This window comes from Nipponia nippon, unplaced genomic scaffold, assembly GCF_047370975.1.
Source record: "Nipponia nippon isolate SJK-2023a ecotype South Korea unplaced genomic scaffold, ASM4737097v1 scaffold_5, whole genome shotgun sequence".
Lineage (NCBI taxonomy): Eukaryota > Metazoa > Chordata > Aves > Pelecaniformes > Threskiornithidae > Nipponia > Nipponia nippon.
Window position 1 is genome coordinate 59,555,253 of NW_028262369.1, and position 27,874 is coordinate 59,583,126.

Below are 27,874 nucleotides of genomic sequence, written 5' to 3' on the forward strand. Positions count from 1 at the left end.
CTGGAAACGCCGCCTCGGAAATTACAGGTTGCTGCTGCAGTGGGACGAGGCAGCCGGTTCTTGGGGCCCGGCCACGGCACCTGGACCATCCGTCATGCCGGCAGCACCCGGCGGGGCGAGCTGTCAGCACATCGCCCCTGCCACCACATCCCCTGACCTCCTCGAGCTGAGCCGGCAACGCCAAGGGTTTCCCCACTGAACGTGGAGGGTGGCTTGGGCGGGTGATGCAGCGGGGCCAGGGCTTTGGGCTGCCCCTGACATCCCCCCGCGAGGGGCTTCATTAGCAGGCGGAGGGGGATATGTTGCCTGCCAGGGGGTGGCACATCACCGGCGGTCAGGGACATCCTGAATTTAGGACCTTCATCTTGGTGGTGGGGCAGGGATGGCTTTGTAAGCCTAAAATGAAATGCTGGCTCAGGGAAGGACCCTGCTCGAGGGACTCAGAAATGGAGGCATCTCCTGGGTGGGCTGGAGAGGATGATGTAAGGATGGGGCAGGTTTTTGGGCCATAAGGTGGCACCATGACATGCCTGCACGTGTGGCCCCTCCAACCCGCCCCAACAGGAGAGGAGGGGTTGCTCCTCGCTGGGTGTTTTTAGGCTAACGTGGGTGGTGGGATGGGGGGCCATCATGCCTGCGCAGGCTTCCACTGGGCTTTGAAATGCTGCCACCGAGACCCCAAATTTTGGGCTGGCCTGATGCATTTTAGCATTTCTCCCTGTGCATCACCCCCTCCTGAAGGGTGCTGCTGCAAGAGGGTTTTTGGGAGCTGTCTGAGTGGTGGCATTTGGGATGGAGTTGTGTGAATGCACCTTTAATTAGAGCAATTATGGGTGTAACTTAGCCAAACTTTGTGCTGAGCGAGGCTATTGGCTTTGCTGGCCAAAGGGCTCATTTGCATGATTTCCATCTCCTCCTGCTAATCCTCCAGTCTATTCACCACTCCAATTACTCCTAAGGAGAGGACAGGATTGCACCCAACCTTTAACCTCTCATCAAGCTTTCACTGGGGCTTGGCCCATCTCGCTGTCTCTGGTCTTAATGGCTGATGCCTGGATTTTCCTGTGCTTGTGCTCTCCAAACAGTCTTTCTTGGTGTTTTTCCTCTTGTTTCAGCCCATTCTCTTTCTCCTCCACCTTTTTTTCTTCCTGGAGTTTGATCTTGAGTTATTTTTACTTAGAAAGCAAAAGTCCCACTCCATTAAGGAGCCCTTGGGTGGGCAGGCTTGGTGGCTTCTCCTCATATGACTCAGGACACCAGGAGCTGGGATGAATAATGATGTGCCTGGGCTTGAAAACCAGCACATCTGATCCTCTTCTCTAAGAGCTTATTGCCCTGAAATGTGGATAAAAATGCTGCTGGAGGTGGCTGAAGCAGCCTGATTTGATCCCAGACCTGAAATGCTTTCATCAGGGAGAAGTGGGAAAAACCCCAACTGGTCCAAGATCAACCCTCTCCCACCAGACCATGCTGTGGCTCCAGGGCAGGACAGGGGCTTGATGGAGAGGGATGGAGACCCACAGCACAGGGGAGGAGGAGGGACTGCAGGTGGACGAGGTCCTGTACCGCCCCCCCTGCCATGTCTGTCCCTGTCCGATGTGGCAGCTCCACATGTGGCCGTTCATTACAGGGCCTTTCCTTCTTCTCATGAGTGGGTCAGTGGGGCAGCAAGGGCTTCGGAGAGTACGTCACAGTCCCTTGTCCCATGCACTCAGGACCTGCCTGCTCACTGCTATCATCAAAATGATTTTTGCTCTCAAACTGCACTTTCGGAAGGAAACCTCCAGAAAAGGCTCTACCTGGTGCTAGACCCAGATGAGATGCTGTGAAAGGCTGATGTGGATGCTGAGACCTCACCCTGGACACGTGCTAGAGAAAATGGTGGAGGAGAACCAGCTGAGGTCCTCAAGCTTCATGACCCACTTGCCCTGTTGGCTTTGCTAACAGCCCATTGCAGCAGCTGAGTTTCATCTGCTGTGGGGGCAGCAGCTGGGCTGGGTTTCCCATCTGCAGGTGATCCACTGAGCCAGATAAAAGCCTCAGCCCCTAAGCTATTGAGGGTTTGTTGGCTGGTTGTGGGGCTTGGGCTGATTTCTCAGGTAGCGGTGGACAAAGCAGTACTTGCAGTCCTTTTCTTTCCTGGTAGCTACACACTGATTATGTCCATGTAGAACCTATGACCCTTCCAGGGAAAGAAAGTGAGTTCCTTATGTTTGGTTTTTTCCTTGATGCTGGTATCTGGCTCTGCTCTGCAGGTCCTTCTCCTTCCAATTCCTTGCTCTCTGTTGCTTGTTTTGGGCTTTGGTGCTGCTATTGCCTGTGCTGTGAGATGTTCTTTACTCATTCCCAGTGTTTGCATTAATCGTGCCTCGTGTTGCTGCTGGTTTGCTTTTTCCCTGTTGGCGAAACTGAGGCAGGGTAGAAACTTAAAGTAAGGGAACTGGAAGAGGACATTAGGAAATGTCCTTTATCTTGCTGCTGGCTTGTAGCTGCCCTCCTGAGAAGCAAACAGCCTTATTTCATGCTTCTCTTCCTCTTTGCTTCTGGCTGCACTTAGTTGTCTTGTTAATGATGATTTTCTTGCTAGTTTGAGCCATTTAAAGCATGAATACTTTTAAGGATAGGGGCATCCCACCTATGGGGAAACTGCACAGTGTTGGTGGTGTTCAAAGCTGTGCAGAGGAGATTAGGGATGTGTTTAGTCTTTTTTCAGAGGACTAGGGAAATGGGAAAGGGTGTGGAGTTTGCATTTCCAATCCTTTGGCCTTAAGGCTGCTGGGCAGGTAGGAGCAGAGCTTGGCAGTGCCCTGCCCTGGGATGGCACCTGGTTTGGGGGGTCTGGGAGCAGGGTGCGAACCTCTCCCCGCTCCCGTGCTGGCCCATCCCCTATTATTTTCCTTTTTCGGCCAAGAAAGGGGACTCCAGCCAGCAGCTGCAATGCTAAAGGCCAACTGAGGCTGCGTTCAGTGCTCTTGTAGGCGGCAACTGTGCACGAAATGGGCTGGCCCTTGTTTGCTCTGCAAAAGAAATGGCCCCTCTTCTGCAGTGTCCTCCCAGGGCAGTGGCCTTTCAGTGTGGAGCTTGGGAATTAGCTGGAGCCGCGTAGGCACCGTGTCTTTGATTGCACCATAGTGATGTTTCAGCGGCGGCCTCTGGAAAGCGTTGTTGGCCGGGGGCATCCCAGGGCAGCGAGCTGGGGGTCCGGCTGGAGAAACACCCTCTCCTTTGAAGAGAACAGTCCCGTGGATGCTGTGCAAAGCTGAACAAGAGCCCTAAATGATTTGGGGATTTTATGCAGCTTGTTATCTTAGGCGTGGGTGGTTTTTTTTTTTTTTTTTTTTTTAAAATCACAGCAAGAAATAATCCCCTTTTTCTGGTTGGAATAGAAATGGCTTGATGCCACAAGGCAAAAAATAAAAGGAAGCTCTGCCCAGTGCTGTGATGATTTGCAAGGCTAGTGAGAGACTACATAAGGCGTTTTCAAATAGACTCCAATATTTTCAGTGCTTAAAGAGGGCCCGACTACGTGACACCTTTTTTGAAGCCCTGATTTACAATGGACCCAGGCTGAGTGCATTATAATTTGCTGCACGAAGTTCCAAAGTCGCAGTACTTTCAATAATGAGGAGAGAAACCTAATATGATGAGACTTTTTTTTGGTATTGTGTTTAATGAAAAGCTAAAAATGTGCTAATTTGTAAGTCCTGTTGTGGTAGTGGCATCAGAGACTTTTGAAATGCATTACTAACTATAGGAAGTATTAGGAAAAAATGACATTTTGCTACTAGCAGAAAAGTCAATTATAACATTTCCACACTTTAGAAAATTGCTGATGCAGGATGGGAGTTAATAGAACAGTCAGCTTCACTTTGTATTACTGGATTTGGGGAGTTTTGTTGAGAAGTGTTGTGTTTGGGTGTGTGTTGGTGTGGTGGTTTTTTTTTTTTTTTTTTTTTAATTCTGGTGGTAACTTTAAGCAATAAGCTACATCAGGCATCTCATGATTGGGACTCATCTCTGGCCAGGGTGTGCTGGAAGGAGATGTATTCCCTTGGGCTCTTCCCACCTGGAGTCAGCCTGCGAGCCAGGCTGGTGTGATGCAGACTGCTCAGGAGCAGGGTGAATTATCATAAATAAAGATTTAGCAGCATTTTGCAGTTGGGCTGATTTCTCCCTGATGGTGGAGGAGCACGTGCCAGAGAACTGAGTCTGGTGCAATCTGCTCCCAGCACTTTGCAGAAGAGCCCTGTTAATTTATTAAAAACCATTTAAACCAAGAAACTAGAGAAAATAGCTGTCCTTACCCACTTTGCTCTTGATGGAGCTTTTTTCCATCTCATGGAGAAGAAAACAGCAATAAACTTTTCCTAAGCTCCTGGGGAATGGAGGGGTGGGAGCTCTTGGAGACTCGCTGTGGCTGCCAGAGAGCTTCAGTGCTGGTTGTAGTGTAAAAAAAAAAATAAAAAAAAATATCCCAGTGCTGGAGGAGTTGGCTTTTGGGAAGGCAGCAGCACTCCCAATAACCCTATTTCTAAATCAGTACAGGCTAGCTAGCAAGGCAAAATAGCTAATGCAAAATTGGCAGGGATCAGAGACAAGGGCTGGCACTGCTTTTAGCAGGAGTTACACTGTTTGATTAAAGAGCTTTGGCCACAGCAGCATAACCTGAGAGCTTGACATAAGCCAGGGACCTAATAATACCCGAGACACATTGCAAAAGCATGACTTCATGGTGGCCGCTGCCTTTTACCTAGCGAGGGCCGTTCCTCCTCCCTCCTGGCTGTGAGGATGCAGCCCTCCTGCCTGGCTGCTGGGACTGGGGCTGCATCCCCGAGAGCTCGCTGCTGGGAGGTGGACATGTCTCCTGCACAGATGCCAACAGGGATGATGCCTGGGGTCTGCAAAGAGGACAGGGGCTCTGCCCTGGGGTGCTTGGTGGATGCTGTAGAGCAGCGTGAAGGTGATGCCTCATGACTTAAGGCTCCACTTGGTTTTCGTTTCTTACTTATCCTATTCCAAGTGCTATGGTAAACTGCTTGTGTTTCTCAGGCTTGTTGATAGGGTTTAAATCAGTTGGCAGATATCTCATCTGAAGCAGGGTATCCATTACACACCTGAAATCCTGATTATTGCACTTTTTTGCGGAGAGCCTTGTGGCAAATTGGTAGCAACTTACTTCCAACTGGATCAGGAGGTTTGTCAGCTGTAGCCTGAGTCTCTGCTCTGGCTGGTTTGGCTGATGCTCAGCTGATGGGGTTTGGGGGTTATTGGTATTTTGGGGAGGCAAAGGTGATGTGGGGAGTTTGTACAACAGGGAGGTGGGCAAGAAGGTGCTTCCTCTGCCTTGGATGGAGGCTGAGTGCTGGGACTGTGCTCATTGCCCACCACCCAGGACCCTTCAAAGCTGGCACTGAAACCTGGGCTCCTGCTCCAAGCATGGCCGTGGGGGCTATATTTAAAGCACATTAAAATCCACAGGGCAGGGTTATGCCAAGACTTTATTGCCTCTGGGAGGGTGAAGTCATGCTTTGCTCCCTCTTTCTCGGCTGTTCCTCCCCAAGTGTTTCAAACGGGGTTTCCCGTTTGGTGTGGTAAAGCAGAAAGATGGGGAGTGAGCACGAACACTTTTAAAAAGTCGTGTCATATGTAGTTCTCCTGGGTTTGGAGGAAGCAATTAAGCCAATTAATTTATTGGTAAATTATCTTGTGATGAAGTACAAAATAACTGCAATGAAATGCTGACATTCACATTAATACCAAATTAGTTACTGTATTATGACTGTTCTTACAATGAATGCCCAGTAATTTAATAGTAATGGGACATTTAAATAATTTAGCCGATAATTCTCTAGATCACTTACATATATAAATGAGCATGACAGCTTCTTTTCTCAACTTTGCTGGTGCTGCTGGATTACCTCCCACCACCACACCAGGAGGCAAAGCAGCCTGGTGCCCCTCTCCGCTGTCTCCCAAAACTCACTTTTTGCTGGAAACTAAGTAGGGGATAGGGTGTAGCAAAGGGGATTTTCCTCCCTCGTCAGATTTTGGGATTGCTGTGCCAGGAGGCTGCAGCTTGAAAGTAGAGCACAACTGCCCTGCGGCTGGGCTTAGCAAAGCTACAGTCCTTTTCTTTTTCTTTTTTTTCTTTTCTTTTCTTCTATGGTGAAAGTTCTCTGGGTAGAGATGCTCTACCCAGACAGAAGGTACCTGGTGGAGACCTGGTAGAGCATCTCTAGTGGTGTTCCTTGTGAGAGCAGTATTAACCTCCCAGCAGGACGGGTGTTGGAGATCCAGCCAGGGCCACTTAATTTAATAGTCTAGCCATTGACACTGAAATTACTGTGTGTTGGCTCTGCTTGATGCAACAGCTTCATTTTCAAGTAGTTGCACTTTCTGTAATAATAATTATAAATAGCATTAAAATTGCTCCTTATTCTTCCCTCCCCATCCCCCCCGAGAGGACTCTCTACAGCAGAGCGAGGGCTTGGCAGCTGCGCAGGGCAGAGTTTGTCTGCTTTATCACCTCTTTGTCACCCCCTGCACCCATGGAGTGGTTTGTAGGTACACCAGCTGTGGCTTCCAGGTCCCTATGGAAAAAAATAAAGAAATGCAGTTTACACTGAAAGCGGCCACCATTGCGAGCTATATGTAGAGGTTAAATTGCCCCAGTGCTTTTTTTCTTAGAAACTGGTGAACACCGGAGGAGAAACCACAGGCCCCTGCCAAGCACACCTGGGAAGGTGAGAGGTTCATGCATCCTTTCTGCATGGGATCAGAGTTGTGCCCTGGAGATGGATGTTGCCAGTCAGCGTGTTACTTTGCTGTTGAGATTGCACTGAACCTGCTGAAATATTAGTTAATGGGCTTGCTTACGTCCAACCTAAATGCAGTCTTTTCATCACATCACATTCTGCTGTCAAACCTGTTGTGCAGAGGAGTATTCCACTGTCGGCAAGATTGAGGACAGAATTATCCAAATTAGTTTTCTTGCAGATGAGAGCAGAGATGAGGTTTTTAACACAAACCCTGCCACCTCTTTGGAGAGTCTGGCTCTCCTCACTGAGGATGAAGTTGAAGAGTACCTTTTTTAAGTGGGATGTGCTGCCAAATTTGTGAAGTCAGCAGCCTGCTGCAAGCAAGCCTCTGCAAAGAAAGAATAAAGAAAGGAAAGCCAAAGTTTGTAGCTGCTCTGTTGCAAGTGACTAAATCCAGGGGCTGGCAAGCTCATCCTCGTGGGGTCTCTCGTGTGGGTCGTGATGAGGCTCCAGCAGCTGGATTACTGCTGGGATGGCTGGGGGAAGGACTTGTGTACACCAGAAGTGTCCTGAGGTGCTGCACAGATGAGATCTAGCAAGCATTTCTTCTCATGTCATTTGGGTCCCCAGGCAGGGCTGGAGATGCAGCCTCAAGGTTGGAAGGCTGAAATCCAGGGTGCCCTGTACTGGACAGCTGAAAGTAGCCAAAGAGGATGGGCCACAAAAAGTGTGAATTGGGGCTGTGATGATAGCATGGCAGCATATTCTTCCCTCGGGGAGAAAATTCACTTTATTACCCAGCGCCACCCAGTTCCCTCTGCTGTACTCGATGATATGATTACTGAAATCCCCTTCCAAGCAAGCTTTGTTAGAGCAGCTTCTCAAGCAGGTTTTTGGGTGGGCTTTTGTCTTTCTGCAGGGTTCCTGTCCTAAAGCATGTTGTGTACTGACCATCCAGGTAAAAGCGCATTTTCTATGTCACTTGCCACCATATTTTTGATGAAATAACCCTGTTGAGGGTAGTACAAAGATGCAGTAATGTTTAAAACGTGATTGTTTCCTTTTACGTAGAAGACATGTCAACAAGATCTTAAGCAGTGAGCAGTGCTATACTTGGCGTGAGCTGTAACTGGCAGAGTATGTGTGATGTGCTGTCCTCAGCCTGCCCTCCCCCAAAGGCAGGTTGGCCTGGTTTGTGCTGGAGGAAACTTGTGCCGCTTCCTACAGCAATGCAGCCCTCCTTGTACCTCCCAGCCTGTCTATAGTGATGGTATAGAGAGGTCCTTTGACTCCCTGGGGATGGTGTGACTTGGGTTTCCAGTTAAACAGGTATTGCAAGTTACTTATCATCAAGTCAACATAGGTATGCTGCAGTTAGAGGTGAAAACAGCTATTTGTGGCTCTTATTTGTAGAAGACCCTGGTGAATGAGATCCTGTACTTGACATAAAAGCGATGCTGGCTCCATCAGTGTCACACAGGATGTCCCAAAGCTGTAGGATGTTCTAACCACTGTTTTATAAATACCTTGCCCCCAAAATTGCTGATTTGTGAGTAAACAAGATTGCCTATCAAATGCTATCATGGACTACTTAGCGCATTGTGTTTCTGAAAAGGTTTAGCTCCCTGCACTTGCTATTTGTGATATTTGGATGTTAGGCCTAATGCACTCTATTGAGGAGGAGATGCTACATCAAAGCACAAGACCAGGAAATTTCTGCCTCCAAGTGTCTTGGGTCGTTCTGTGCAGAAGACATTCCTGCCACAGAGCTTCATGTTTTGCTGCTCAAGCACATAGAAATAGCCACTGTGATCCCACAGGCTACATCTGTACACAGCTTCATGTGTGGGGTCTGAATGTGATGGGGCAGACTTTCACCAATGGGCTACTTAAACAGAGCTTGCAGGACTGGATTTAGAAGAAGTTGAAGCAGGTCTAGGTGGATTTGGTTTAACACAGCATGAAACAACCTTTTAGAAAGCTCAACAGGCCTGTTCCAGAATGCCATTACAGCTGCTGTTCTGCTACATATGTTTTTCTTAAGCAACCAGTATATTGCTATTTGTGCAAACAAAGTAATTGAGCGTTGTTTTCTATTGCAAAATAGATTCTCAGTACATCCACCAAAATGAACACCACCTGACTGCTTTGCTTTTGTTCTGCTTATTAATGTTTTTTGCTAACATCCACATATACGAATTTGTCCATGATGAGGCATCAAAAGGTGAAACAGTGCTGGTCCTCATGCAGCTATGTAAATATTCAGCTTGTGGTAGATTGCATTAAGTGTCTTATAATCTATCCCAATTAAAAAGCAGTCTTTATAGCTGTAATAGTTTTATTGAGAACTGTAACACATTAGACCTACAGATATATAAAGCAGTTAGTTTTATAAAGCATATAGGATATTAAAGTAATGAAAGACATTAATGTGACATCAATTTTTAAGGAGAGTTACTTGCTGAAATAAATGAGTATAGCCTAAAAGTTGATGGCATGTTACAGTCCTGAGTAATGAACCTCTCTGCCCCCTAAAACCTTGTAGAATAAATAATGCTTGAGCAAGTCGGTGGTCATTAACTCTTTATCCTCTGAGAGCTACATGTCATATTGATGTCTCTGATTTTTTTTTTTTTAACTTTTAAAAATTCATTCAGAAAGGAATTCTATTCCTGGAATATCTGTAACTTGGGGTGCATTATTCTGAAGTGTCTGCTTTTCTAGCATCTCCCCCTTTCAGTGAAGTAGAGCTGTGACTGGTATTGCCAGATGCAAAATTCTTGAGGAAGTTAGTTTTTCCCTTTTCCTTTATTTCCTTCTTTTGTTTTGCCTTTTCCTGCTTTCTTATTGCCTGCCAGTGCTCCGATTCGTGCCTTCCCCAGTGGTGTCTTGGCATACCAAACCTGGAGAATCAAAAAGCATGTGTATGTTTTAATAAAACTTAACAAACCAAACAAACAGAAAAAAAAAAACCCAGAAAACCAAAACACTTAAACTTTTTACTAGTACAATGGAGCATTCCTTAAAAAAAAAAAAATCTTAAAATCCTGGCTGGCTTGTAGAAAAGCAGAAATGAAATCCTTGGATCTCTTGAGAACATTATTATAACAAGAAGTATTGCAATTGCTTGCTTGAAGTGTGCCTCATTAACAGGAATACTTAGCTGGGCCATTTGTGTTGCTATAGTTATGGAAATGTTAGAACTTCTATGATCAACCCTATTTCTGAGCTATATAGCTCTTGTCAAAACTCCCTCTGGTCTGAAACTTGGCAATAGACAAAGCATATACTTCTCATGGCTCTGCAAATCAATCCAGACAGTTTCTATTTCAATGAGAGAGCTTAAGAAGCAAAACAAGCCCCAAACATTAAAAACCTGTTTATTGCTTTCAGATGCCTGTTCACAGTCCTGTGACTTGTAAATGATTTTGGTATAGTCGCTCTGCAAACTTGCCAAGCTCCTGGACTGTAATGTCAACAAGGCAGTTTTAGGCCATGTGAAAATAATGCAAAATGAAGGAGAGGGTAGTGCTTTAAAGTTAGTAGTGTGCAGGAATTAGTCTTTCCCCATATGTACGTACAGGAACCTTTATCTACGAAGTCCTGCCTACACCAGAGATTAAAATGCCACTAGGTGTTGACATGATTGATAAAATGCTTTCCCTCTTGACTGTATTCATCCATGCGCTGCCCCAGGAATGAATGTCTTTCCTCTGACCACAGACCACTATTTAATGCCACAACTGTGTCTCCTCTGCCCTTCACTTGAGTAGTCTTCAACCTTCCTACCTGTGCAGCACCCTGTAAAGTCTGCCTTTTCCATACGATTCATCCAAAATGCTGCTTCCAGCTTGAGCCTGGTAAGGCTACGCCTAGGAATTTGCCGTGTCCAGTTTCCCAGTATGTGTTGCAGGCAGCAGCAAGAGAAGTAGCTGGGAGAAGAGGTATTGGAAGTGTATAGGGAAGAAAACCCTTTGATGTTTTTCTCCTGGCTCCAAATGGTCCTTCTTGGTGTCATGCTTCTTAAAGGCATCCTTTGGGTCCCAGAAAGGGGATTATGACAGGCACCCTATTTGGATCTCTTGTCTTGCAGATTAAATACTGTCAGTGGGCAAATGAAGTCTGACAGCTGTCAAATGTCCAGCTGGCTGCTGAGCAGCCCTAACACTGTGATCTCTCTTCCAGTTGCCCAAATTAGCTGAGCACCCCTCCTCCAAGAACCCTGACTCCACTGATTAAAACATCATGCAACTTCTCAAGCATCCACATCTAGATGGTGTCATGGGAGGTGTTTGGGAGGAATCCCCAGTGGCCTGGGAAATTGCATTTTGCTGTCCTAAAAATGGTCTCAGGCCAAGCTATTCCTGTGTCAGGGGGAACAGACACAGCTGGGACAACATGGAGCAGGGAGAGTCCTGGAGATGGCTGTTTATGTCCTTCACAGGAGTGGGATAAGAAAGATGAGATGCTGGTTGTAACTATTGACTTGGGGAGGAATTGACTTCCCCAGCAGTAGCTAGCAATGAAGCAATGTCTCTGGCCTTCCATGCATGACAGGCCATGAGGCCATAGAAATTCTATTTCCCCCAACAGGTTTGTGGTCCTGGGTATGATGTTCTCCAGACCTGAAGTGGGAGATGGAAAGAATAACAAACCCCTGCCAACAGCTTGCCTGGAGCGTGGTAGGATGGAAAGTGCCGTCTGGTGAGCGCAGACCGGGTAGGTCATCTCACTGCCCACTCTGAGTCGCTGATAAAGGACTCTGCTGCATGTGGCAGGAGGAGCTGAGTGACTCGTGATGTCTTCTCTTGTTCCCTTCCCATTTCTTTGTGCATATATTTCAATGCAGTAAATCTACCTGCTTGTTGGCATGTGATGATGGCTGCTTTTGACTCTTCAGCTAGTGGAACTGCTATGTGAGATTAATGAAGCCACCTCCTCAGATATGGTTAAAATAAAAGTAGTTTTATCACTAATGTACTAGCATCTGAACTGGGGATGTAAGTTACTGACAGTAAGTGACTGATCAGAGTTAAAATGTTTGCTTGTTGGAGGAATGATGTCCATAGTCTTTGGTATGCGTTTTCTTACATATTATAAGTATTTTGTACCAGTCATTGCCAGGCAGAACTAGTGTGCCATTTGGACTGCCCTTTGCTCCTCTAGGACTACCATTATTCCTGTGTAAGGATTTGTATCAATCACACTGGTGCAATAGTTTATAATTTCAAAAATGTGGATGTATAATTGGGGCAGAAATTTGAGTGAATTGAATGAAGAAATCACATTATCACAAATTTTGCATTATTTATATTCATTTTGGAGCACTGGCAGAATATAAATGTCAAACAGTGAGATTCATGTTTCCAGTGAATAGAAATCAAAGATTCATCACAGCACTAATCTTCACTTTGAATACTGTGTTTTAGCCACATCACTTCAAAAAGGACATAGCAAAGCAATAGAAAAGGTCCAGCAATGGCAATGACTAGAGGCTCAGGAAGAGGGGCTTCTCTTTGAGAAGAGATGAAGATACTGGAGTTAATTAATGCATGAGGCCATTTTGACAATCCTCTTCCCCTGTGCCATATTAGAGGTGCTGGGGCAAGGTTCCATGACATTTAAGGGAAACAAATTTAAAACCGATAAAAGGAAATACTTTCTTAAGGGCTGTAATTAATGCAAGGAAATTATTGCCATGGGATGATGAGGACAGTATCATTTTAGCCATGTTCAAAATGAAGTGCTGCCTGCATACTTTGTGCTGTACAAAACAGGCACATTTATAGTAAGTGGAATAATATTTTCAAGTTAAACTCGCACTAAATACTAGCTCTCGTGTTTCAGGGTACAAATGGATTGCTACTTGGAGCTGGGAATGATAGGGGTTTTTTTCTTTGCTGCAACACTGAACCATTAGCCTTTCCCTAAGGAAAGATATTGGTTTAGATAGGAAACATGAGGAAAAAAGAGTAATTTGCCAAATATCACAAATGCTGCCTATGTTGAGTGAGCCAAATGGCTCTAAATGGAAGTTGGAAAGTATTCAACAGGCCTGGGAGAAATATGCACTATCATTAGGTTAGCAGTGGACGAAGACTTGGACAAAGTTGTTAGAAACTGCATCCTATTTATTGTGTGAGGTGCTGTGGGGATTCAAAACCAGAGAGGATTCAAAGAGCAGAATGAAGAGGAAACCTTTTAGCCAGGAGAATTTGATGGTTTATAAGCACGTCTGGGTAGAAGCTGGAGGGGGTGTATGGGACTGAGAAAGCTTTTCCGGGGTCTCTTGGCTTCAGTACAGAAGTCCTATCCCATTTGGAGCCCCTGCTGTGGGCTGCCTGCAGCTCTCCTTGGTACATAGCAGGGCTGTCCTGTTCAGTGGCCAAGGCTTTTACTAGTGTTTAGTAGGCTTGAAGTGCCTCCGCCAAGCATCGTGCTGTTTTTCTGGAGTGTCAGTGCTGCTAAGCTGTAGTGTCGTACTCAACTAGCTAGTTCAAGCCCAGTTCAGCTGTCCCTAAGCTACACTGAAGTCACTTACAGTAGATAAATTGTAGACCTGTACTTAAGCCTGATGAACTGTTCCCATCATTAGGAAAACCAAAAGCAATACAATGAAAGCAGAATTAACCACTAAATAAAGATAATCCTAGTCTAGGGATAGAAAGAAATTACTACTGAGCTACATGTGGAAAAAGTAGTTGTTTGCAGGGTGATCCATATATATTTGAGGTATACGTAATGCACCTCAAATGCACTAGGTTTTGCCTTAAGGATTTTATGGCCCTGAGGGTGGGTAGAACGATGGAGTTTGAGGCAGAATTTTTTTTTTTTTTTAAACCCTGAAATGAAGAAAATTCTTGTTTGAAATAATTTTAAATAGGGACTTAAAACTCGATCCCTATGTGGAGCACCCTGCAGAGACCCCACATGTCCAAGTTTTCTGCCTTCTCAAGATAACATAGCCAGGCTTGCTGAACATGTCAGCTCTGAAAGAAAAAGGACCAATGCATTGTATTAATGGTACCTGCATAATTTATCCATGCATGTGAAGGCTACTCTGTTCAACGTGAGCTGGTGTGGGCAGTAGGTTCAGCAAAGCAGTATGCCAGGCGTGTTGCCCGTGCAGAGATGCTGCCTGTAATAATGACCGTTTGCTTGGCACGTCCAGCTGCCCAGCAGCCCAGGCTGCCAACCATCCCAAAATGGGCGAGATGGGTAATTGGTGCTGTTGAGCCATACATCATCATTCAGAGAGTGATGTGCCAACCCATCAGCAGAATTAGCAGGTCTCTAGATCAAATGTGCCTGGAGAAGGACACGGCAGGGGACGATGAAAGACAGCCAGTTAACATAGCTCTTAATGTCACCTTAAATGTTTCTTCCTCCTCTTTGTACACCGGGTCCTGTCTGGCCAGAGAAGTCATGAACTCTGCAGTCCTCAGTGGCTTCCTGGTCATCTGCAGGAGGCGTAGCTCACTCAGGGCAGCTTGCACCGCCTGGACGATGTGTCCCTGGGTGAAACCATCAGACACCTTTGCTAGGCAGCTTACGTTCAGCAAGTTGGTGATCACTCCACCGTTCTGCAGGATGATGTGTTTCCATAGCACTGTTCATCAGGACCCAGAAAAAGAGAGAATGCCAAAGACATGGAATAAGGAAAGCAGGAGAAATGTTTTTGCATTTTGAAATTGAAACAAGAAAATAAGGGATATCAGGAAAGCCAAGATTCAAATTTTTCTTGTTTGCTGTTTCTTTCCTGTACAGATTTGTAGCATAGAGGCCTTTAGGCACATCTGTTCTTAAACCTTAGTGATCATTTGTTGGCTACCAGTCAGTACTTTCAGAAAGTCATTAAGGGCACATAACATGAGGTGGATATGTGTGTAAAAATGGAAAGAACTACTTAAATATGCCTGCGTGTATACACAGAAAGAGAACCTGTCCAGAATGTTCCCATTTGGGTGTGTAGAGTTAAGTACCTATATTAACAGACTGTTTTTATTTCTGTGACCCTGATCCCAGGTTACTCCTGCTGAACTGAGGGCTGCTATGGGGACTCAATGTCTGGTTTGGAAGCCAAAGCCTTCCAGCTATGCGGGCACATGTTGCAAAGGCCAGGTGTACATTTCTGTGATTGGCATTTTGCTTGTTAGCTGAATGGTGAACCTGTTCGTATCTTTTAGCTGTGAACATCTGTGACATGAAGGTTTTTTAATGTTTGCGAAGTGCCCAAGATTTTGCTTCCAAAAAAACCCAAATTAATAGGAGTACTAGATGTTTTTGTTTTATCCTCTGTAAAGTAACAGTCTCTCTCAGAGAAACTTGGTAAAACTTTTTCATCTCATCTCACCATGCTTTCCTTTAAAGCCCTACATGAGAACACTTGGAAAAAAATAGGAAGTTTTATGCATAGAGGTTAAAAAGGTTCTTGAATGAAATAGATAATTTGCGGTGTGAGTATCCTGTGTTTGAATGCTCATATGTAGTATGAAAACGTTGGGTGGAATGTTAATGGTACTGGATGTTGGGGCAGTTATGTCATGGAGAAAACCTGCCTTACTCTTCCTTCAATTATAACGTCGATACTATGGACTTGTGCCCATAACTATTGACAACTTTGTACTAAGTTTTTCACTCTGGCAAGTTGTAATCTTCCACTTGAATTATAACTATGCTCAATAATTATTAGCTGAATGGCTAATTCATAAAAGAGGAATTGATGCATACAACAGTGAGCACTACTTATGCACAGCCATATATTGTGTGCCACAGCTTCTGTTGCAGGTAGGATCATGCCTAATACTAGATACTGACTTGCTGGGTGATTAATAGCAAGAAACCAGTACAGGATCATGAATCTCCCAGTTTAATGATTTCCGTTGTGTGTTTGTTGTTTCCATTGTGCATAGATTGGAATATTCTGGTTTGTAACAAAATGGAGGATTGTAACAGACAGGCTACTGTCATAGCACCGTGGCTATGAATATTCGTTATGTCGTGGCTTTTCTGTCAAGTTTTTAGTTCTCAAATCGGGTGTCAGGCACTGAAAATTGTCAAGGTTGGAAGATGAGTGGTCTGTACTGTAAAGATCGTATTTCCATTTAACTTGAGGGAAGGTTGGAGCTAAAGAACAAGCCTGGCACTGTTATAAATGGGACAATGCCAAAGCAGTGAAGTTACAAGTTTAATCTGCTTTAAAATGCCAAGAGTTAACTTTCAGGGGCATTCTTAAGTTTGCAGTTGAAATCCCTTTGGCTGGCCCTTTTTTTGACTCCAAATTAGTGGTAAGAATCCCAGAATGTGATGGTTCAATCCCCAGAAGTGAACACAGCTAAATTCAGCTGCTATCACCTCCTTTCTCTAGGTCTTATTCATGTTCCTTATCTGTTAGCAATTTATCAGAGCTGTAACATAACATGAAACACATGTTAGCTTGCTTAGAGACTATTTCCCATCCACACTATGAAAATTATTAAATGTGGGAGAGATTTACAATGTGCTAGGCAGTCAAAACCTGTCTTGAGCTTGCCCAAACATGCATCATCTCAGTACCTTGGCTGCCTCCATGAAAGGTAGTATAAACTGGACTTCACGATACAGTTGCATGATTTTTGTAATAAGGTGACTATGCAGAGCAATATTGTAGTCAAAGTACAATTGTGTAGCGAGATGTCTAAACTGATTGTGGTTTCCTTTACTATATTCTTCTGGGACACAATCCATCAGAGATTAGTGGCATGAAGGCATTCTGTTTTCTTTGATATGGTGATCAATAGGGATACTGGTGCTAGGAGCTGCTGGTAGAAGAAACACGCCCTTGAGAGTCCTAACTCAAAGTGTTTGGTGCCATTCTGAATAGCCCAAAACCTTTTTCCACATTATCTTTAGACTGAACCTAAACAGCCCTTCTGTTTATGAGTCACCACATCAGACTTCTTAGTACCCAGAAAAGTGTATTAAACTGCATGATATCTGTGATTAAACCACAGGGAAAAAAATTATACTTCTGAGAACAAAAGTCCTTCTACCAGCCAATTCTGAAGGATGTGGATAAACTACCATTTTTCTTGCAGTAATTGATTCACATTATTATGCTTAATTTGGAGCATTTCTTCCTGCTCAATGCTGAACTATTGCATACTTCAAGGTGATTCAAATCTGAAAACAAACTTGTATGCTTGAAAGTTTGTCTTTTTACTACCCATGTAAGTTGGTCTAATAAAAGATATGTTTTCATTGCAAGCTTTGACTCTCAGCATATGGGGGTCCTCAATGAATTTGTCAGATTTTGTGAGGGCCTGTCTATTACCACTTGATAGACTAGATATGCAAAATCATGGCTGCTTCTACAATTTCTCTCATGATCTGTAAGTACAATAGTGGAATTAGATAGTGACAAAACTCAGTTCTCTAGACACAGTTCTGTTCATGGCGAGGCCATGAAGTGTATTGTTTAGAGTATGCAAACTGGATAGGAATAACAAAAATTCAGAATCCTTGTGTAAAAAGAAAAGCTTAAAATAGAAAGTGTGTATTGAAATAGGATCTTATCCTTCCTACAGTGAAAAAACAGCTTGGGATGAAATCGGTGCATGCTAAACAACTCATGAAGAAATGCTAATCACTGCAGAACAGTATTTTAAACCCTCCTCCCAACTTCCACTTTTATTATCTGATCTTTGGGGTAGCCTGCACCAATATTACCTAAACTTTCAGGAATTGAAAATTTAGGCAATACTGAAATTAATTGAAAATTCATACCTGGAGTGCGAATTGAGGTTAAAGTCAGTTCTGAGGATAACCAGACAATAAGCATGGATTTCAAACAGTAATAATCAACAGGATCACTTGAAATACTTGCCAAATCTTGAAGCGTAGTCAGGCCTAGGAATCAGAATAATTTTTTGGTAGACTTTGCAGAAAGGTTTAAGATTAGCATCGAAGGGACGGTTGGTGGTTCCCACTAGCAGCACTCTGTCCTGTGCTTTCAAAGCCTTAAGGAATTTGGGAAGGATCTTTTCCAGTCGTTTTGCATTCATCTTCAGCACATACATGTAAATACAAGGAGGAAAGAGTTGTAACCGATGATGACAGTTCAGAGTTAATGAGGTGAGGTTGTAGACATGCTATATACAACAGGATTTCATGCTTTTTTTTAGTAGTCTAGTTGCATTTAATATAAACAGACTAGCTGCTCAACCTAAGTAGAAACCTTCTGTCTTCTGAAAGTCAGGTAAACACTTGATTTCTGCTTATGTATTTGCAGGTTTGTGCTACTGCCTTTCACTATTGAATTTGCTGGTCCTTTTATTGAAAAGTGGGAAGGAAACAACTCATTTAAAGAAGGAAATCCTGATTTCCAGTTCAAGGAGAAATATTGCTTGGACCTGTGTACCTGATGAACCTTAACAGACAGAAAATATGCCGGGGTATGTAACCTGGTGTGAAATCCTCCCAGCTATTGGAGGTTATGATCTACCAATTCCTACCCATGGTTTAAATGTGAAAAATACACTCCTTAATTCTTGCTGTGATTTCTAGCTTGCTGATGCTCTAACCTGAGAACACAAGCTCTTTGAACTTGGGATTAATTTCTTTGCAATAATTTACCATTTGGCTTTATAACAAATATTTAACTACTATTTACAGAACAGATGAGTTTTGAGCAAAACCTGTTATTGGATAGTTATGTTTGGTAATGTTCAAGTGAATATTGGTTGCAGAAGCTTAATCAAATTGCTGTGGTGTCACTCTACTGTTAATAAAGCTGTAAGTGAATAACTGGGTTAGGATAGCGTATTGTATTCAGAGAAGTTTAATGACTTGGAAGCCTCTCTTCAGAAATGATTGAGACTTAACTTCCAAGTCACCCACACTCACTTGAAAATCTTACTCTAGATCACGTTGTAATTTTTTTAGTATATAGTAGGCAGCTCCCTAAGAAACTTGAGCCTCAATTTCAGACCAGTCTTCCTTAATGTCAAGGAAGAAGAAACCATGTCCTGCAAATCTTCTCAGTTGAAAGGTGATAATAAACATCTATGAATCTACACTGCATGTACAATCTTTGATACATTTTTTCTGCTGTTTGCAGTAGCAGACAGCTGACAGAAAGGACACAAAGCTCTGTTCTTTGGAGTGAAAGCTACAGAGGAGGTGAAATTGGGAAATCAATAAGAAATCCCCAAAGTTTTGGGGTAGAGTTACAGTTGGATCAGTTATTTTCTAGCTAAACTTGTCTTAATTACAATATGTCTGTTTTCTCATTCTTTTTATTCTCATGGTCATACTATGCATCTTCGTAAGTTTGCCAATTGCTTAATCACGATAAGGAGCTGAGCATGTCTTAGCACTGGGGCTTAGGTCCCACTTTGGAGCATGGGCATGTTGCTTGCCAGGATGATACATCCAGCTCATATTTTTGCTCTTGGATGAACTATTCCTATGGCCATCAGTCAATACGAGCTGCCATCTTTTAATTTCCTCCTTGTTGTGCCTACGCTCCCAGGAGAGTGGGATGCCTGCGCTTGCTCCCAAAGAATGTGCCTTGTAAGCACAGAAGGTCTGCCCTGGAGCAAAGGAGAAGTGTTGGCTTTTCTCTTGCTCCGAAAGAAAGGATGTCACTCTGTCCATGCTCAAACAGTATGTTTGCTGTCTGAAGGCATGACTTCGAATCACAAGCTCTTATCCAAACTTTGCCGTTCCCTTGTTGGGAAGCTGTTGGTAATGAATTTGACTTCTCTGATGATTAAACAAGCTGCTGCTACATATTTACCTTGGAAGTTTTAGCCAACCTTGCCACCTTTGCTTTGTCAGGGAGATCTGGTCACAGCAATGACTGAAATGTGGATTTACTTTATTTTTGACAAATTTTATGCTGGCTAAATTACTCTCTGTGATTTATATATCTGTTGCTACTCATAGGCTTCAAGCTTTCCTCCTCTTCATGTGTATTGGAGGGAAGTACAAATGTTCTCTAAGATGTTTTGAGGCATCAATATTGCTATAAAAGTGAGAGTTATCAAATTATTTTAGGGTTGGGGGGTAGAGGAATCCCATCTCACTGAAATGACTGATAGAAGATAATTGTTGCTTCAACAGCAAACATGCTGTTTTCTGGGCTTGCAGTATGTCTTCTGCTAGAAAAAACTCACTCTATCAGGAGATGCACAGAATTTTTAAAACAATTGTCTGACTCCTATTTCACATCTTTCTTGTGAAAATCAGTCCTAATTTATCCCCAGCATTTACAACATAATTTTTTGGGTGACAAATGATATTCATAGATTCCCACTGATCTAGAGTTGGTTACAACAAGTGCTCATTGCTCAGCTTGCAGGAATCTTAACTTAGTGCATGCATTTCAGGGATATGTCCTGAAAGCTAGTAATATCTCCTCCACTTTGAAAGAAATGTGTCAGTAGCAAGAAGCGTTGTTGAAGAGGCAGGCTATGATTTCAGCTGTCATGTAGAGCTGAGCTGGAGAAAAGTGGGGTGAACTGTGAAGGTGACTCCTATTTGTTTAACTATGAGTGGCTGAACTGCTTGCACATCATCCTTGGTGACTGGGGTTACTGTAACGTGTTTGCTATTTGACTGCTTTGCATCCTTTGGGGAGGACTGGAGAGAGACTACTTTTCTAGTGGGTATTTGAAGAATTTAAGGCTTCTTTTTACCAGGTTCTCAGTCACGGTGCCAGAAACGTCATACTGGGATGAGCAAAGTGACTTCCACTCACTTTGGCTTCTGAGGGCTGAGCTTAGCTCATCTTCTCCAAAATTCTAGTGCTCCTAAGGAAGGCTCCCCAGACTGCCAGTTACCACTGCCTGTCCCTCCTCTTTCATGCTCTCTGGCTCCAAATATTGGTTATGCTGTGAACTATCTTGGACATGAGCGATTTCAAGCCTGGAGCCAATCTACTCCCACCAAGAACATAAGAGACCTTTTGTTAAATACCTGCAGGTCTTGGGATGCAATAGCAGGGGCAGAGGTGATACCCCTGACTGAGGTGGGCAGGTGTGAGAAATGTTTCCACACTGGTGCTATCAAAGCAGACAAAGACCATGACTACTCCAGGCAATCTTTGGCCCCTAGTCCTATTTGTAATCCCCATCTATGCTTGCTGTTAAGGTTTGAGCCCGAGAGAAAGGTTCCCTTTCAGTGTGGGGACCACTAGAGGGCATCAACCACTGCACACCCGTCAGCTATTACAGCTGTCCTCCAAGGTGACGCTTCATTGCTCTTCTAAAATACAGGCTCGTGTCCATCCCACAGCCTAAATGCACAGGATTCATCTTAAGAAAAAAAGTTTAATTTTTCACATGGAGCTCTAAAAGTAAAATATTTTGTAAGCAGCATGAATCTAATCAGGATTTCAGGTGAATTGCTCTCTGCTGTGGTGGTTGAGTTGCTGTGCCTATTGGGCAGTGTTTTAATTTTCTTTCTAGTGGGGAAGCTACACAAGAGAGGAAGGAATGGAAGCAATGGCAATAGGACTCCTGGGAACCCAAAGAAAATAATCTGTAAACATAACTATTTAACATAGACTCTTTGTTTTCACAGTGGAAATTTATCCTTGTTACTTTAGTGTTCACTTTGGCTCCAACCAATTTCTCAAATTAATAGAGCTGAACAATTTAAGCTCATCTTAACTCTTAGTTTCTTGCCTCACATTTTGAAATTCTCCATTATTCTCTTCTACTTTTCAGTGCACTGATGAGCAGTGACTGGACTATTTTTAAATAAAGCAAGTATAGGTGTGTAGGAGAGAAACGTGACCTCTTGGGGGCTCTTAAGAAGTCACAAGACTCTCTTAAAAGAAAAAAATGTTAGTGAGACAAGCTATTATCAAGCAAGCTTTGGCAGGTCTGGTCACACTGGTATGTGCTAAGCTAAGAAATACACTTGCTCCTTTGTGTCTGTTGTAATGCAACAGGAGAAATTATCTGCACCAGAATAAAAAAGGAGCAACTCACCTCTTCTTCAGCCTTCGGCACTGCTTTAGAAAATATTTTTTCTGTGTCTCCAATCCACACGACTGAAGGCTGCAATTGCTTAGCCACCTAAGAGATGGATGGAAGATGGGGGAGAGAAGGCAAGAAGTTGATTAAAATGGCTACAATTTCATACCTGGGTGCTTATAGTTATGCTTTTGAATCTGTATTTCAGCAGTTAAGATTAGCCTCGTTTATTTTTTTTCCAGAAATGTTCAGCACTCATGGATAGCACTGGCTCTGCTCAGCAGTCTTGGCAAATCAAACCGTTTCTAGTTAGGTATGTAACATTAAGAACTCAACCCGAATTGGATCATTTTGACTGCTATGCTTATCGTTCATTTCTCAACCCAAATTCAGTTGTAGTTCTGCAAAAGGAAGCCTGGACTAGGGGTTCAATGGCAAACAACAGACCACCAGCAGCTTTAGACTGGCTGCCCTGCTTGTAGGATACCTCTCTGGTTTTCTGAGGGCAATATAGATGGGGAGACAGGCAAGACATGGCTGTTGCATGAGAAATGAGGGTACTCATCTTTAAGCAAAATAGGCTGATATGCAGTTTTCTGGCTTACAAAATAGCATTTAATTTGCAGTTAGCGCAAGAATTAAAATGGAACCTGTTAAATTTGAAGGGGGGGGATGTCTATACAAATGGGCTTTCCAGCTCCAAAGTCAGAGGCACTATACCTCTGGTTCACAGCAGGATGGCAGCAATGCTACAGGCTTTTTCACATCTTGCACTCTCCCTATTGCTATAGAAACGCCAGTGGTTTAGACATTCTGCTGCCAAATTTTAATCACTTTCCAGTGGCTCTCAGAGCCGTGCTAGTTTGCTCAGCAACAAAAGTGATGGCTCGGAGTCAATGGGTAACGAGAGAGAGACAGAGAGCATTCTTCTGTCCTGCCTTTTTTTCCCCCCAGTTGAAACTGCTGCTTCCAGGAAGGAAGCTTACAAAATCGATAGGTTGTATACATCATAAGCTCAGTGTCTGACTGACAGCCAGTGCAGGAAGAATTAAGTCAAGAACATCTTTCTTCAAAGCACCACAGTTCATTTTTATGGATGCATTTCAAAAGCAGCAAGTGTGTGTGTCTGTACAGTAAAAATGGATTGAAGATAGGGGAAAAGAATAGTAGATGAGGGCTGTTAAACTTGTTTTCTGTGCTGCTGATGGGGTGAAGTAGAAACAATGCCATCTTTGGCATGTGACACTTTATTTGCAGTAACTCGTCAGTCCTAGACTATGTCAAGTGGTATTTCCAAGTTAAAATCATAATATCATGGAATGGTTTGGGTTGGAAGGGACCTTAAAGATCATCTAGTTCCAACCCCCCTGCCATGGGCAGGGACACCTTCCACTACACCACGTTGCTCAAAGCCCCATCCAACCTGGGATGAAACCCCACCACTCCAGGTGGGGTCTCATGAGAGCAGAGTAGAGGGAGAGAATCACCTCCCTTGACCTGCTGGTCACACTTCTTTTGATGCATCCGAGGATATAGCTGGCCTTCTGGGCTGCAAGTGCACATTGCTGGGTCATGTTGAGCTTCTCATCAACCAGCACCCCCAAGTCCTTCTCCTCAGGGCTGCTCTTAATCCATTCTCTGCCCAGCCTGTATTTGTGCTTGGGATTGCCCCGACCCATGTGCAGGACCTTGCACTTGGCCTTGTTGAACTCCATGAGGTTTGCATAGGCCCACCTGTCAAGCCTGTCATCCCTCTGGATGGCATCTCTTCCCTCCAGCATGTCAGAATGCACAAATTTAGAACAGTTTCATTGAGGAAAACTGAGCTTTTCCCTTTGTTGAAGGCAGGAACTCATATGTTTAGCATTAATAATGAGGATTTAAAAAATAAAAACATATCATGAAAGATAACAGGAAAATCCTGCAGGAACTGATGTGCAGACCTAGGCAGTTGTGTGAATGTTTACCTGCATGTACAACTTAAGGGGGTTACTTCTCTGTCCAGCAGTGTATTGAGTATACAAGCTGGAATGAAATGACAGATTAAAATTGTACAGCAATAATATCTGCCATATTAAGGCTTATTTATCTATCTCCTATTTATCTATTTTCAGAGTTATATTTGGCATATTCCTAAGCCTGCACACACCCTGCAAGGTACATTTGAGAGGGCAAGCTTGTGGCTTTCATTGAACTGAGCTGTGCAGCAGCCTTAGATTCAGGGTTCTTCTGCTGAGTATCCTGCTAATCAAGGGCTCAGATACCTGCAGAAAATGCAAATCAGTCCTACTGATTCACACTTGCAGGTGAATTCAGTTAGCTCCTGGCTGTCTGTAAACAGGTTTGGAGACAAATGGTGAAAGATGAGTAATGTGGTAGCATGATCATATAGCAGAGATAGGATAACTGACATTCTTTGTAAAATTAAGACTTGGAAAGAAAAATAAAGGTGTAGTTTAAGTTGCTAAAAGAAATCTACAGCTGCTTAAAGAACTGCATTTGCACTTCATGCACCCGCTATGAAACTCTGACTCAGAGACCCTTACTGAACTCTGCACTTTCTGATGTTTCTGATGGTGACTTTTGCCTTCTGAAACATAAGATAACAACCATTTTTCACTCTCACCCTGTGCGTGCCTGGAGAGGGTGTCAGGAGGGAGATGAGGCAGTGGCAGACTCTTCCCATTGAAGCCTGCCTTTCCCCTGAGTGAAGTTTGGGCTGGTGGCATGCTGTCTGCTCAAGTTTACAGACCGTGTCTGTGCATTACCATCCCAACAGACTCTGTCACTGTGGGATCTGCTGCTGTTGTGGTGCTTTCTCCCCGTTTCACCTGTGTTTATGACTGAAGAGACGCTGTGCGTTTGCTTTGTAAGGAGAATAGTCTTCTGGTATTTTTGCTTTGCGAGGTAATGCAGTTATATATGAAGCCTAGGGAGCCGCGTAGCTGTTCTGCAATGTATTCTCCATACCTGTGCATCTGTCGCTGCAGTGCGATGTGACAAGAGGAATAAGGGTGGGGGAGGTTACAGAGGCTATAAAAGCTGTTGGCAATGATTGAACTCTGCTTGTGCACTTCAAAGGGAACCATGCTGTCCCTTCAGTGGGGCCACCGCAGTCGGGGATGTGCAGATCTTGCAGATCTTCCCCATTTGCCTCAGAGACAGCTTCTGTGGCTAGCAGCCTTCTAAAATGGAGTCTAAAGTTTTTAATCAGGCTTTAGTTTCATTTTAATTCTTATGGAAGAGTGCTCACTGTTTTCACACCTGTAGTTGTCTTTTTTTGTACCCTTTATTTCCCTGCCCAGTAAGTAGAAATACAACGAATAAGCTCAGTTCTGGCTGTTTCTTAGAGAGACTTTCCTGTGCTTTCTGTTTTGAGGCAGTGATCTCAACGTATAAAGTGGCCTGCAATATATTTTTCTGGTGTTGATACACATTAATACGACCAAATTCAACATGCTGTGTTTAGGCCCAGATGTTTCTTTCTTTTTAAAGGCAGATCAGACATCCAGAATCCATCGGCATCTAATTCAAATTGTTGGCAGATACATAGCAGACTGTATATCCCCCGTGAAAGTGCCGCATTTGAATTATCCACGGACAGTTTGAATCCATGGATAATTAAATGCACTGTACATAATTAATTTGTAATTGAAATTTTATTAGCTTTGCTGCATTCAACAATTTGTCGGAGCTGCCAGCAGATGGCTCCTTAACCCTTCTAATACCGCACCGAGCCAGCAGCCGCTCTCTGATGGGTCACGGAGGCTTGATTTCCTCTTCAGGAAAATCATTGTGAAAAAAGCCTTGTAATCTTGCTGTCTATCAATATTTACCAAAGATCAAACAGCATTTTTGAAAGCCTTGGGTTAAACTTTTCAAACTCGAGAGCCAGAGTTTAACAGTTAAATTGCTACACTTGAAAATACAGAAACTTTATTCTTGCAGTGCACATGTGCACAAGGCTCCTCCAAACTTGAAGGCTTTGATGGAATTTTTTTAAAAGGCCCAAGACTAAGATTTTCTGGAAGCGTAAGTTGTTGCTGAAAACTGCTCAATACTCTGTAGTTTATATTCACAGAAATGCTTCAAAGCAGCTAAAGCAGCAAGATGCTGAAACCTGTGATTAGACCTTATCGGTGGGAGCCTCACCAGGCATATATTCCAGTGCTACAGTCATGATGCCACTGTATTCTGGTTTGTTAGAAACTAACTATAAATGCTGTCTTCTAACAGGATGCATTTCATTTTTCCAACGTTAGAGTAACACAGCGTAAAGCTGCTTTGTCACAGAAATAACACTGTGTATTTGAGTACTGGTGATATTTAACACTTCAAGGGTCTAGGCTTCTAGCAGGCTGTACTGCACCAAGATAAAATAACCGCTCTGGGATGCCTGGAAGAAAGGCTGATTGTACTGTTTGCAAATTTCAACTGCAATGGAAAAGTCCTGTGTGGCAAGGAAATGCTACATACACAGAGACTTCTGTCAATGTACTGGGGTAAACTGTACCTGTTTTTTCAGACTGCCAGAAAAATGGCCCATTCAAAGGGACAATATAGCAGTGGTTACAAATAAATGAACCTGATTCAGTGGAAAAAACCTGACAGACTTCAAAATTATGTTGCCTCTAAATGCTGGGATTATATATTTGCCCAGGGAAGTGGTTGAGTCTCCATCCCCGGAGGTGTTTAAAAGAAGGGTAGACATGGTGCTCAAGGACATGGTTTAGTGGTGGACTTGGCAGTGATAGGTTAACGGTTGGACTCCATGATCTTAAGGGTCTTTTCCAACCTTAATGATTCCATGCTTCTGTATCATTTAACCTTTAACTCCATTGTATTCCTTTTTGGTATAACACTTTTATAGTCACTTCTGACTTGCTAAATAGTATAACTGACTAGCCTGATAACAGAGTCCCCTAGTAGTGATGGTGCTGAAATATTTCTGCAGCTTGCTGCTCTGTAAAACTCCTTGTTCAGTGGAGGCAGCTGCACAGCACACACTGAGCTGTTGATACACATACACGACTTCTCTGCTGGTATTTCCTCCTGGCCACATCTTTCCCAACCTTTTAGCCTGGTCAGTGTTGCACTAATAACATTTTCCCATGTGTGGGTTTTTATACAATGTGCTTTCTGTGTGCTGCTGCGGCCCTGGTTAAAGGACCCGAGAGGGGTTGTCTCACTCTGGTAGTGATTAACCTGATAGCTGCCTTATGGCTGCTAATGGAAGGCCAGTGCTTGTCACTTTTATTGCCTTAGAGTTAAGCCTTATGAACTACCTGCATTTTTACACCTCTGTGTCACAGAGTCAAGCATTCTATTCTCTCCTCAATACTTTCTGGATTTGTCTTTGTTTCTATGCATCCTTCACTATCCTTCTGTGCATCTTTTATGTAAGCTGTTGCACTGCAGCAGTGTTTTGTCCCTTGATGGGAACAGGGGAGAGCCAAACCATCGGTTGCTACAAGCTGGCAGAGAGCTCCACTGCTTTCAGGCTGGCTCAATACATGGAAAATGTGGCTTAATTGAAATATTCCAGAATGTTCCAGCTCATGCTTGAAGGATGAGTTTTGTTTTGGGGACTGCTGGGAAGTGCGTCTATATTAGAGACAGATCCTCTCTTTTCCCTCTGAAGCAGAGCTGACCTGGCAGGCTTTGCTGTGTCTTTATGGAGAACACAAGTGCTTGGGCTTGGTGTTCGCAGCTTCTTTCAATAGTTTTCCTATTCAATATTAATCTTCCTTACATTTCCTTTGAATAGGCAGATTGAAATGTTCGTGTTTTCCTGTTCTGGTATGAGAAGTCATTTCCTCCATATGACATTTAAAGTGCCTGCTTTGAGTAACACACAAGCCTCTCTTTTGGATCAGGGCTAGTATGTCTCTTGCAAGTCTCCTCCCTGAAATAAGGGAGGGGGGGAAAGAATTTGGCTTTTGCATCTGAAACAAATTAAAGTTTCATTTCTTCCAATGCTATTCACTTGTTTAGGGTGTCTCCCATGAAACAACTGCCAGCAGCCAACACTCAGTTATGGACAGAAAGTTTCCTAATGGTCGTTTTATGCTCTCCAGAGTTTCCTTTCATTACAGAAACTCCCTTGTTTGCAGATGTGATAGGTAATGGAAAGTGCAAGGTTACTTCACCTTT

The 27,874-nt window shown here is 43.6% G+C and overlaps 2 protein-coding genes across 3 annotated transcripts in view; one reads left to right on the forward strand and one right to left on the reverse strand.

Annotated features, from left to right (window-relative positions):
- The first annotated feature begins 2,071 nt into the window (after nucleotides 1-2,071).
- Nucleotides 2,072-27,874, forward strand: part of LOC148052276 (uncharacterized) — a 107,307-nt gene continuing 81,504 nt past the window's right edge. The window contains exons 1-2 of the mRNA XM_087734112.1: nucleotides 2,072-2,198; nucleotides 11,352-11,477. The gene's annotated coding sequence lies outside the window, so the exon portion shown is untranslated. The remainder of the gene's footprint in view (nucleotides 2,199-11,351; nucleotides 11,478-27,874) is intronic.
- DRC11 (dynein regulatory complex subunit 11) overlaps nucleotides 9,153-27,874 on the reverse strand; it is a 110,610-nt gene continuing 91,888 nt past the window's right edge. For both annotated transcript variants that reach the window (XM_087734100.1, XM_087734099.1), the window contains 4 exons: nucleotides 21,737-21,823; nucleotides 17,623-17,800; nucleotides 14,129-14,367; nucleotides 9,153-9,661 (listed from right to left, as the gene is read on the reverse strand). In XM_087734100.1, coding sequence (XP_087590226.1) covers nucleotides 9,548-9,661; nucleotides 14,129-14,367; nucleotides 17,623-17,800; nucleotides 21,737-21,823 — 618 coding nt within the window. In that variant the 3' untranslated portion in view covers nucleotides 9,153-9,547. The remainder of the gene's footprint in view (nucleotides 9,662-14,128; nucleotides 14,368-17,622; nucleotides 17,801-21,736; nucleotides 21,824-27,874) is intronic.